We start from the raw sequence: 12,055 nt of genomic DNA, 5'->3' as shown, positions 1-12,055 counted from the left end.
CTTCCACGCTTAATATCCGCGGAAGGGAAAGTTGTTCCACGGATAATTTGCGCGGAAGCTCTCCTTTCCGCGGATAATAAGAGCCGCATGGGGATTTTTTTTTAAATCCTGGGCGTTGGATATCCAACCACCAGTACATAATGTGTTGGTTAATTGTTCCCTGACACACGGGGAACAGGTGGATTGTTGGTTAACTGTTCCCCGACACACGATTGTCAGGAAACAGAATCCCTGATAAAAAATTACAGAATAAATACTATTTACAGATCATGCAATGTCTGTCTATCAAGATCAAGATCTAACCTGATCAAAAATTATAGAATAAATATTACTTACAGATCATGCAGTGTCTATCAAGATCAAGATCTAATACATCTCGATAAATAGGGTCGGCCACGAATAAGGTGATCAAGGCGAGCGCCTAGAGTACCGTGTGGGCAAAAAGCAACAAAAAAAATACTATATATGCATTACATAATTTAGATTTATATATAATTTATGCATTTTAATGTGGAACAGAATACTATAAGCATTTTTAATTATCTGTATCCTTGTGTATAACTAGTTTTGGCTTGAACCAATAAATCTTTTTTTATTACCTTAAAAACAAGAGTATGATTTTCAAAATTTGTCTGGACACCGAAGTCTCTAAAGGCGTCCCCCACCCTGTCAACAAAGGCCTTGAAAGTGACTAAGTTCACACCAGGACTCGAGCATCAGGGTAAAGTCAATGCCTTGAATTTTCCCGCTGATTACGTTAAGTCTTTTAAATTTGTCATATCTTGTTTGTTCATTCTTCTTGCGACAAGCATATAAACCATAGTATGGCAGCTCTGAACTACAGAATAAATATGTTATCTTTGTTTACTAATGTGTGTACTGTGTACTGATAAAAGTGGATGATTACATTATTGTTGCACAGAAGCAACACACACTAGTACAAAATTACAATCATTTTGCTCAGAAGCAACACACACTAATACAAAGTCGCACAATCTTTGTATATCACACTCCAAACATAGTATGACAGGCTAGTACTGCCACAAACAAACACTCAAAACAAAAGGAGAGAAAAAAACAAGTTATACACTGTGCTCTCTGTTTCAATTCAGTAGGGTTAGTAACATAGCATTCACATCATGGCAACAAAGGAAAGTGCTGTACTTTTCCATATGGCCAAGGCACTCCGGGCATGTCATTGCATCTGGAATTCTTCCTGCACTTGTCAAGAACTCGAATCTGCAACACGGCATGTTTGCAGCATGAAGCTTGTCATGGTATTCTTTATATGCCACATCAAAGCCTTTATCTTGAATATATTCTTTCCAGGAATCATATTCTATGAAAGCGCTTAAAACAGTTTGAGCATGTCCACTAGCCACAATATTTGAGCCTTTGCATAATAATGCCCAACTTCCACACTTGTCATAACTTAGCAGTTTCTTGATTTCTTTCATTAATGGATCGAGCTGGTCGTCTGTTTTCTTCACTTGGATCTTGGAAAACAACATGCTTTCTAGTCTTGCCCAAAAGAACCACATCATTGTGGGGTCTTGCCAGCAGTAGCTAAGCTTCTCCACAGTGATTGTTGCCATTGCTTTCCGAACCAATTTTCTTTTTGTGCTCTTTCCTACATAGGCCATTTCTAGTTGAACTCCTGCATCTTGTGCCACAACCCGCGCTGTATTTGTGAATTTTCTGATCCAGTCAATATCCTCCCCTCCATACAGAATTATGTACTTTCCCTCATTTACCTAAATCAATTTTATGTGATTAATTAGCTACAGCTTGTAGCTTACAAGTTTAAAAGTAAAGAGCACAAAACACTAAAAATGGTTGATATCACTAAAAAGTTAAAACTCACCCAGTTGTTGTAAATGACTGGATCCATGCCACTAACAAGCAATTCAAGCCTCCAGCTCTCACCCATCCAGAGGGCTCTTTCTCTGGAACTAGTGAAAGGAAAGGCTGTAGTTCCCCATATCCACATCATGTGAAGTGAATTAGGGCTCAACTCTTTTCCTTCAGGATCCAGCACCACCAATATAGGCTTCTTTCTGAAGTGCCACCTCTCCTTCACAAACCTAACCACTGCCTGATCAATAATTGATGGATGATACACAGAGTACCATGGCATTGTCGATGTAAGCTCATCAAAACGCTTCTGCATAGGATCAGTCCAGTGCTGCTTAAATACGGCAGGAGTGTTTCTAGGATCTATCATATTATTTGTCGGAAACTGAGACATTGTCTTTGAATTACTTGAGTGCAGGCTGTGATCGTCTGGCAGAACACCAGTATGATTTTGCATTGGCAATATCTCTGTGGTGGTACCATATTGCCCAGTTGCGGTTTTGTAGTTGACAACATGAGAAAGATCCACAATTGGGATCCAGACTAACTCATACAGGCTTTCCACTTTTGTTCTATGCATCCTGGACTCACTATAAATCTGTTCTAGAATTGAGAGCTCATCTGCAGATATATCTAGACCAGATATGAGTAGCAAGACATTCTTCCTCCTGAGCACATTCAGGTGAACCTGCATTGGTGTGTAATTTCCATATATTTATGAAGGCGATAATATGAATTAATTAGGGTGCATTCATGTATAAATAATCAGTAATAATTATGTTGCATGCATACCCTTCTCTTAGAGGAACCTTCAACTAGTGGCTGTATATCATCCCTGGGGTAAATCAGTGACCTGAGAACTTTCATATTGTCAATGTGAGTCACGTCAAACAAGTGCCTCAATGACTCGTAGGCTGCAGCTCTCATCTTATCATCTAGAAACATCAAAACATTAAACATATACACATTCATCACCATATGTACAGTATCATTAATAAACAATGTGTTGATTTAAATAAATGTGACATCTAGTAGATCCTTATATGAAAACCTATATGTTGATAGCAGATATTTAAGCTATTCTTGAAATGCTCATGGATCCGCTTGATCCTCTGATCCAGTGTGGACAGCTCCCATGACAGCTTTGTCATCGTGTACCTAATGAATTAAGTTAAGAAAATTATTAGATAAAACATTATCTGCTAAACTTGAAAGTGTAATCATCAGATCTCTGTAAATGAACATACTCATGGCCCATGCTAGTCAGATAACATATGGTAGTTGCACAAGCAATGACACTTCTGATGCTCCAGTAGACAGCAGTGGGGATAGTTTCAATGGCAGTGGACAATGGAGGTACATCCTTTGCAATATACATGCTTGGTAATTCTTCCAGAGCAATGATGGCCCTCATCAAATCCATAACAGAATTGAGGAGAACATTGACTGCATCAAACCAACGTCGAAGAGACCCCGAGTACTCCATGATGAGAGGAACACACTTTAGTATAGCCATTGATCTTGCAAGTTGGTTCGATGAGTAAAGCTGAGCAAGCAACCAGAATTCTCCGTAGCTGAAAGCAAATGCTGCTAGAGCTAGTACTAGTTTTGCTTCCCATGGGTAATTTGATACCATTTGTAATATGGACACTGCTGTCATATGTCCATCTGAACCATGCAAGCATTTGATAGATATCTGAGAACATAGACTTTAATTATTACAATCAAATATGACAAGGTTACATCTATGGATACCAATGTCAGAGGTAGGTTCATTACTAAATCATTTAGCACTCTGACAGATTAACAAAATATAAATTAGCACTTGGGTAACTTGATCATTATGCCCCTCTGATACTACTATATCACTGGTTTATATGGTAAAATAAAATATGTATAACCTCGCAGGAAATTAGATCAATCAAGTAGGACAGAGCTTCAAGCATGGAAATGACATCAGTTTGGTGTGTTTTCTCATCCATATGGGCACCCTGCATGTGTAAGAAATCAAAGTCATATCACCAGAACACATATATATTTAGTTAGTTAATCGTGTGCATGCAAATTTAAGATACAAATTGCAGTACATATATAACATTACATGTGAATTGGCAGCATCAAGGGCGACACTCATATGAGAGGATGCCATAATATCTTCCACAATATGGAACAGTGGCTTGACATTAATTCCTCTGCCATCAGGAGTATGAGTATCGTATATTTGCCTCATCATCACATTGTCGTCTGAAGACATGAACATGTTGCCGCCACCTTTGATCAGATTTTGCATATTGAACATCACATTCAAAGGCTGCCTACCAATAATGGCATTCCCTACTGGCTGCACAGAGTTTGTCAAAGAATTCCCCTGGAGCATATTAGCCACAGCATTCCCTGGACACATATTGGCCATTTGGTTCGTCGGATAAAAACTGGGCATAGCATTCCCAGCTGGCTGCATACTTGCCATAGCATTGCTAGTCTGCAGCATATTGTTGAGAGCGTTTGCAGTGGCTTGTACATCAGCCATAGCATTAGAGGGCTGCATCGTATTGATTTGTTGCTGCACAGAAGACATGGCATTCCTTTGTTGCATGTTCAATGCATCTGTAGCCGCGGGATGTGGCACTAATTGGTTGATGTTGCTCATTGAATATATGTTTCTATGATTCTATCAGTTGACTAGCAAAGAGATAATATATAACTGATACTTGTGGACAGTAGAAAGAAGGTGAGCATGCTATATATATGCAATCTATCTGGCATTACATGGCTCCCAGATGTGAATAAAGGTGAGAATTCCTTCCTTGTAATCAAGTTCAGATCTTCTGCAACGTTAATCTGAAGCCTATTTTGGAGCAGTAAAAAACACAGATTATTCCTACCACCCTCAGAAAAAGCCTCAACGTTAAGTAATGATTGATCTTAGCCGGAAACCGTTCCATTCGGATATCACAAACTTTGATATTAAATTAAAAAACTACTACTCCCAAAGCGTAATCAATGAATAAATCACAAACTATTAAAAAATATTTGGCTGCTTTAGCTTTATTTTCGAGAGATTTAAGCTGCTTTAGCTTGGTATTATAATGGTTTTTTCTTCTTTAATGTACCAGTTTGCGTGCAAAACAAAGTCTTGCATTATTCAGTAGAACAGCTTCTGTAAGTCTGTAACATGGAAGAAAAATACAATCATTAGTGTGATTCATTCTAATTTTTTCCGAAGAGAATTTTTCTTGACTTCAAACTCGTGATCTGAGAAAATACTAAACTCAACAAAAACTCGTGATCTGAGAGAACACTAAACTCAACAAGAGCTCATATATATTTGGAGGCTCAAATGTTGGATAAGAAATGTACGTGCAAAACATGAGTGTACTCTTCTGGCTTGAAATTGTTTTATTTCAAATTTCTCATATCTGTTGTGATTCATATAACAAATGTAATGGTAGCAGATTTCTGTAGGAATATTCCTCAGAACACCCAATGCCTCATTGGGAAAACCCTACAGCCCAAAGATACTGAGAAAGGGAGGGGAAAAGAACAGGAATCAAATGTAGGGAAAACATATGCTAAAGCTAAAATTGTAAAATATACAACATGCAACATGCTAAAGAAGAAAAATCACTAGAACACCGGAAATCCAAGAAAGCAAGGGCTGGTAATTGAAAAGACTATTACATAACTAGCAGAAGTAGAAAAACTATCCCATCTGCCTGGTGAAATCTTTTGGCAATTATATAAAAATGCAAAATACATGAAATCACAAAACTATGTTCAAAATTGACTTGGATTATATTTGAAGATTTAACCTCAAGATCAGGTTAAACGGAACTAGAGAATACATCACTAATCTAAGGTGGTATTGTGAAATATGTATAAAATTAACACCACCAAGGGAAAAAAATACATTACCTTCAATTATTAAATATGAATACCTATCGTTTGCTCTGCTTCAGCAACTAAGACAACAATCGACTCTATTGATCTAATTTAAAGCACTTACCGGTAAAAAACATAAAAGTTATAAGGAAGGATCCAAAGTGCCATTTTTTTGCAAAATGATGGTAAATTTAGCAGTTACATGAAGGATAAAAGGGAATATATGTATCCATGATCAACAAGTCCTAGTCTACATATACAGGATTATGGGGACAATAACTGATATTTTGAGTTCTAAACTCCACTTGCTACATAACATATAATTCACAGGATAAGCAGCTATAGAATCCAAGTAGATACATATTTGAGATGTTGTATCATCAGTTACAACATCCAGCATTCCGTGAAACTGACGCATCTGGTGCACCTTGGGTCCGTTGATATCCAAGCTTAATACCAGATGACTGCAGTTTAAAAGAAGTCGGATTAAGAACCAATAATTTAATTTAATTTCTAAAGCCAAATCACAGACTACAGCAGATGATAACAAGACCCAATACAAAGTTCAACTCAATTTTACATTAATGCCAGGGGTCAGAGATCCACTGAATTATTATATGCCAGTTCATTATTATAAAGAATAGCAACATAACACTTAACAGCAGCAAGCAATTGCACCTTAAACAAATTTAACTGAACTCATAACTCATAAGCCATGTATGACAAAGTGCTAGAATAGTACACTTATCTTTAATTACATAGATATTTGAGTTTAGGAGGAAACATTAAACCAAGCCAATGTATAGTTAGTCTTGAAATTTTTGCGTGAGTGTTGAGAAAACTAGTACAAAATAGTTTCTTCCATTCTATAATTTATAAATTTGCACAATAAAATTGTTTCACTGCCTTGCGAGTTTTCTTTTACTTTTTCTTTTTTGCTTAATACCTTGCAAGTTTTCTTTTGAACTATTTTCATTTAGATTGATTAATATATGGGTAACTACAAATTGGTGGCCAAACTTCATTTGATATAAAATTTTGGTGGCTAAATTTTCAACTCTGGGGCACAGTGGTGGGCAGCTATGCATTGCTTTCATCTTTCAAAAAAGTGGGGAAGCAATATGTGGCCACCATATAATGATGATTACGCATTGTTTTGAAAAGTGAGTAATTTCTGGCCACTAAATCACACATTCAAATTTAGGAAAAGTTCGGCCACAAATTAGCAATTTATATTTAAATATAATTTATAGCATAAACTATAAAGAGTCAATTGTAAAAATACAGCATTGGCGAAACTTGGATTGTGATTGTCCATATTTACCTCATTAGAAACATCATAAACTCCCTCCTCGATCTTTTGAAGTATTCTTGCAGCAGTCTTTATAAAAGCCTGTAGATGTACATATATAAATCAGATTTGCACAAAAAACAAATTCACATGACCATGTGGCTTCTTAAAACCACGACGCAGAATAGAGCTTTAATTTGACAATTACTTAGAGACATTACCTCCTCAACATGCTGAGCTGTTCTTGCAGAAGCCTCCAAGAAAAGAAGTCCATTTTCCTTAGCAAATTGCTCACCTTCCTCTCGACTTACAGCCCTTCGATGAGCAAGATCGCTCTTGTTACCAATAAGCATGATAGTCATGTTGGGATTGGCATGTTGCCGAGCATCTTCAAGCCAGCTTGCTAGATGATTAAACGTCTCGCGCCTACACAACAATGACAAGAAAATAACTTGGTTAAATTACAGATGTCCAAGTAGCTGAGGAACCTAAGACACAAGAACATGAGAGTTATTGGCCATGTCAAAACCAAAAACGTTCAAGAATTAAAAATTTGCTGCCAACTGTGACAAAAGAGCTTGATCCAAGGTTCTGCAGAGCTCAGAGGTACACACCTAATCAAAACTCTCAACTACTATATTACAGTAATTAAGCTACTGTAAATGTTTAACGGGCTTATTACACCGTGAACAATTAAACATATTAGCTTCAAAACATATTAACTCATTACCAGAATATAGAACATCTGCGAAGATCATTAAAAAATGACAAGAAGAATGAAACATCATTAACTTATTCTCGATTCCTGATTTAAAAGTTAAAACAAATGAAGATCTTTTGTAATCCATAATAACCCCAGTGTTTCACAACAGGTTCCACAAAGAATTATATGGCATGTAAAATAACACACTTGCACACTACAATATTCAGTTACACTCAATTATATTAACCATATTAACACCAAATTACATTAAACATATAAACACATTCATATGATATCACATATGTTTGCAAAAAAACATATAACATGGCAAGGCATTCATATATCAATAAAAACACAAGAATAACATCCCCCAAAGCTCTACCAAACTTGTCAAACTGCTTGGTGTGAAATGAACATTAAACAAAATGTTAGTACCTGGTTATATCATAAACCAGAAGTGCTCCTGCTGCTCCTCTGTAATACGACCTAGTGATGGATCTGAAGGATTCTTGCCCAGCCTAAAAACACAACACAAGTTTCACCACCAAGTCATTTCACATAAATATATTAACCAACAAGCCATTTAAAGTATAATAGAAACGAAACCACAATTCAACATACTAACTGTACATAATTCCCATACGAAACTGAATTCTACACAATTCAAATACAAAACTGCATTCTACGTTATTGTTGTTTAAAAACACGAGCAAACATATCAGAATTATAAATATTCCGCACAATTGAAAAACACGATAATCAGTGACAAAAACACACATTAATAAAATGAAAAAAAAACAGGCAGTAAGAAAAGGGGGGGCATACAGTGTCCCAAATCTGAAGCTTAATAGGGCGACCCTCGATATTAACCATACGAGCACCAAATTCGACACCGATAGTAAGATCATGAACAGGCTGAAACCTTTTATCAGTGAATTGCAACAACAAGCATGATTTTCCCACACCTGTCCACTCACAACACAATTTACTCTATCACTACAAACACTTGAAACACACAATTCATAATCACATATGAACAGGGCAGTTATAAACAGTTATGTTAGGGTTTAATGAACAGAATAAATAAATAAAAAATTGTAGCGATAGAAAAGTACCAGTGTCGCCGATGATGATGTACTTGAAGAGATAATCGTAAGACATTTGGAGTAGAACGACGTCGTTAGAGTTGTGTTGTGTTCCGGTGGAGTTTGGGTTGGCGTGCGATGATAAAATGTGTGCAGGCTAAGTAAAGAGGAACTTTGTATTGTATTGTTTTGTACTGCTACGCTACGATATGTTAATGTAGTAAACTGGGGGTGTTTTAAAAATCAAAATTAAAGAGAAAATGGAGATTCTTCCTATGTTGACGTCTTCCCAGTTTCAATTGCCGACATCGCTCAACTCTCCCTCATGTTTATCTTCATTTTTTGGGTTTAAAAAACAAGACATAAATCATTCATTTCAAAAAAAACTTTTTAATAATTTATTTTTAAACAAAATGTACTTTGCGAAATTATCAAAAATATATTTATTTTTAAAAATATTTACTTTTTAATATTTTAAAATACTTTTTGCAATAAAAAATCAATTATAACTTATTTTTGCATTTTTCTAAAAGATGTATAATAATCATTATAATTAATATTATTTATGTTTAATTGCATTGTATGTGATTACAAAATCATATTTTTATAAAAAAATGAGTAATCATATTTTTAAAGATAAAAAACGTAATTTTGTAAAGAAACATATTTTTAAAAGAACCTCAATATATAGAATATATTTTGAGCACATTTTAAATCTCATATCAATTATCACATGGTACAGATAAACCTCGATAATTTAATACTCGAGAAATTAATAAAAAAAAATTAGTCCCAACTCGGGCCCTTTATGATAAATTAATAATTCACTAAATTTATGATATAATAACTTTTTATTAAAATATGAGTTGAGTTCTGTGGAGACCCATGTATATTGGAGACCCTCGAGACCTCTACTACAACGTTATATTGTTTTATAATCATGTGACAAATACTAAAGTATGACACTTTCTATCTTTCTATATTAGTGTGTTGAGCCAATGAATAACCAACACAACTGAATGAATAACCAACACAACTGAACTAGAGGAAATTCAAATAAATATTCATAAATAGTTTTATTGTGAATAGATTTGAAGAACATTTTTATGCAACAATGAAAAATTAATCTAGTGCAAAACATTTTAAAATGGGTCACAGGAGTGAAGGTGCAGTTTTCATGGGAGGAACATAATTTTATGGAAATTTGTAATTTTCTTCAGTTCAACTATAATGTTTAATTTTCTATTTTTACGTTTTTTTGCATAACATAATAGTTTTTTTGAAAAAAATAATTATTTGTTTGCAGAATTCTGGCTCTTAAAAAACGATTATAGAGCTGGAGTTTTTTCCACAAATATTTTTCCTTAACTATAATTATGTTTTATTTCTATTAAAAATAATATAATAAAAATATGTGAAATTATTCATTTGGGCAAAAAAAGATCCACTTAAAAAAATTATAAAGTTTGTAGATAAACATTTTGTGCAGAATCAAGAATCAAAGTCTTAAAAAAATATAAATATGTTGTGATTTTATAAATATTTTGTTGATAACATTTTTGTTAAATAAAATATAAAATTTTATTATAATAAAGAAAAATTATTAAAATGTAAAGTGTACATATATATATACAAATTATGTGTTTTTAAATTTTGCTTTCATAATCTTTTTTTATTACATTATGGACTACACTTTTTATGTTTTCTTATCTATAATTTTATTTTTGAATGTAAATATTCAACAACAGTATCATATTCTTAAGATTATTTATTTAAATGTATTAAAAAATATTTAAATGGAGGAAAATGGAATATATAAAAATAAATATAATATTTTTCATCTCTTTTAGTTCCATATAAAAAATTCTAATGATAAATTTCTTTTAATAAAATTTTGCAACACTTTTGAACTTAGTGTGCAATACTTATTTTTTTAAATGTAGTATTTTGTCGTGTTCTATACATAAACATGGTTTGCATTATATAAAATATATTTTGCATCATTCTACCTTACATACACTTATTTGAAATTATACAAAATTGTGTTGTGCACTTTTTTTGCATTGTACAACATCACCTTGTATCCTGCACTAGGTTATACAAAATATGCAGTGTAGAACATAGTATTTTTACTATGTATAATATAGAAAATGGTTTTAATCAATTTATAAAGTGCAGCACGATGATATATATTATCCAGGAAATATATATACTCACCATGACAAGTTTAAATAAATAAAAAACAAAGAAAAGTGGACCGTTTGATGAGATATAGATCAACGGTCTCCATAGAACTTCCTTCTTTACTATGTATAATATAGAAAATGGTTTTAATCAATTTATAAAGTGCAGCACGATGATATATATTATCCAGGAAATATATATACTCATCATGACAAGTTTAAATAAATAAAAAAGAAAGAAAAGTGGACAGTTTGATGAGATATAGATCAATGGCCTAGGTTTGGTCTCCAGGTCTATAAGAATAGAACGGTCTGCATAGAACTTCCTTCTATATAATATATAAAGGGAATTTGACAAAAATACCAACTTTTGGATATTTATTTGCAACTCTCCTATCTTACTTAAAATCTTGCAAATTTACTATTTTTTTTTAAACATACAAATAATTAAATTGCAATTACGATCTTCATCTTCCCATTCCTTTTTTTAACTTATCTCCCTTTCTCTCTCACTGTCTTTCTTCGATTTCCAATCTTAAGCCGGTTTCGAAGGTCCGGTATTAACAGCCGACAATATCGCCGGAGAAGAAGACGAAGGTGGGGGCGTCGTCGTCCTCTTCAGGAGGAATTCTACAAAATGTTGGAAATAGTAACAACAGGCACATTGGAGGAAAACATAAAAAAGGAATTGCCAAATCGTACAATAACAAACCTTCATCACTTTACATTTGTAAAGCCCAAGTGAGTTGAGATTAAGATCCTAAAATCTATCTTATAATCCGTCTTGTCTTTTGACATAGTGAGAATGTTCTCTCGTTGAGATCTGTCCTTATCATTTATCGATCTGTTTCTTAGCTTTTTCATCAATTTGTTTCTCTTCTTCTTTAATCATAAAGAGAGATATGTCGAGTCAGAGTAATATAGTGAATGAAATGGCAGAGAGTTTCGCCAAATTCTCCATTGAAAATGAAGAACTAGAAGAAATCAATTACACAGAAGAGCCAACGATTCTAAGTGAGATTGATACTAGGTGGTGCCTTGTTGGGAAGTTTCTTAC

The 12,055-nt window shown here is 33.9% G+C and overlaps 2 protein-coding genes across 2 annotated transcripts; both read right to left on the bottom strand.

The window, feature by feature from the left end:
- Positions 1–884: 884 nt before the first annotated feature.
- Positions 885–4,725, bottom strand: LOC141710665 (protein SIEVE ELEMENT OCCLUSION B-like). Its single transcript, XM_074513214.1, has 7 exons — positions 3,956–4,725; positions 3,756–3,845; positions 3,102–3,550; positions 2,906–3,012; positions 2,647–2,789; positions 1,865–2,542; positions 885–1,754 (listed from the first exon to the last, which is right to left on the bottom strand). The coding sequence occupies exons 1-7, from the start codon at positions 4,502–4,504 to the stop codon at positions 1,104–1,106; spliced, it is 2,667 nt and encodes an 888-aa protein (XP_074369315.1). The 5' UTR covers positions 4,505–4,725; the 3' UTR covers positions 885–1,103.
- A 1,153-nt stretch (positions 4,726–5,878) lies between these two features.
- On the bottom strand, positions 5,879–9,133 carry LOC141712089 (ras-related protein RABB1b). Its single transcript, XM_074514886.1, has 6 exons — positions 8,846–9,133; positions 8,556–8,695; positions 8,166–8,248; positions 7,249–7,453; positions 7,061–7,129; positions 5,879–6,200 (listed from the first exon to the last, which is right to left on the bottom strand). The coding sequence occupies exons 1-6, from the start codon at positions 8,889–8,891 to the stop codon at positions 6,117–6,119; spliced, it is 627 nt and encodes a 208-aa protein (XP_074370987.1). The 5' UTR covers positions 8,892–9,133; the 3' UTR covers positions 5,879–6,116.
- Positions 9,134–12,055: the final 2,922 nt, after the last annotated feature.

Source organism: Apium graveolens, chromosome 3, assembly GCF_009905375.1.
Source record: "Apium graveolens cultivar Ventura chromosome 3, ASM990537v1, whole genome shotgun sequence".
Classification (NCBI taxonomy): Eukaryota; Viridiplantae; Streptophyta; class Magnoliopsida; order Apiales; family Apiaceae; genus Apium; species Apium graveolens.
The sequence above is the reverse complement of the archived record's forward strand: the minus strand, read 5'-3'. Positions and strand labels throughout refer to the sequence as shown.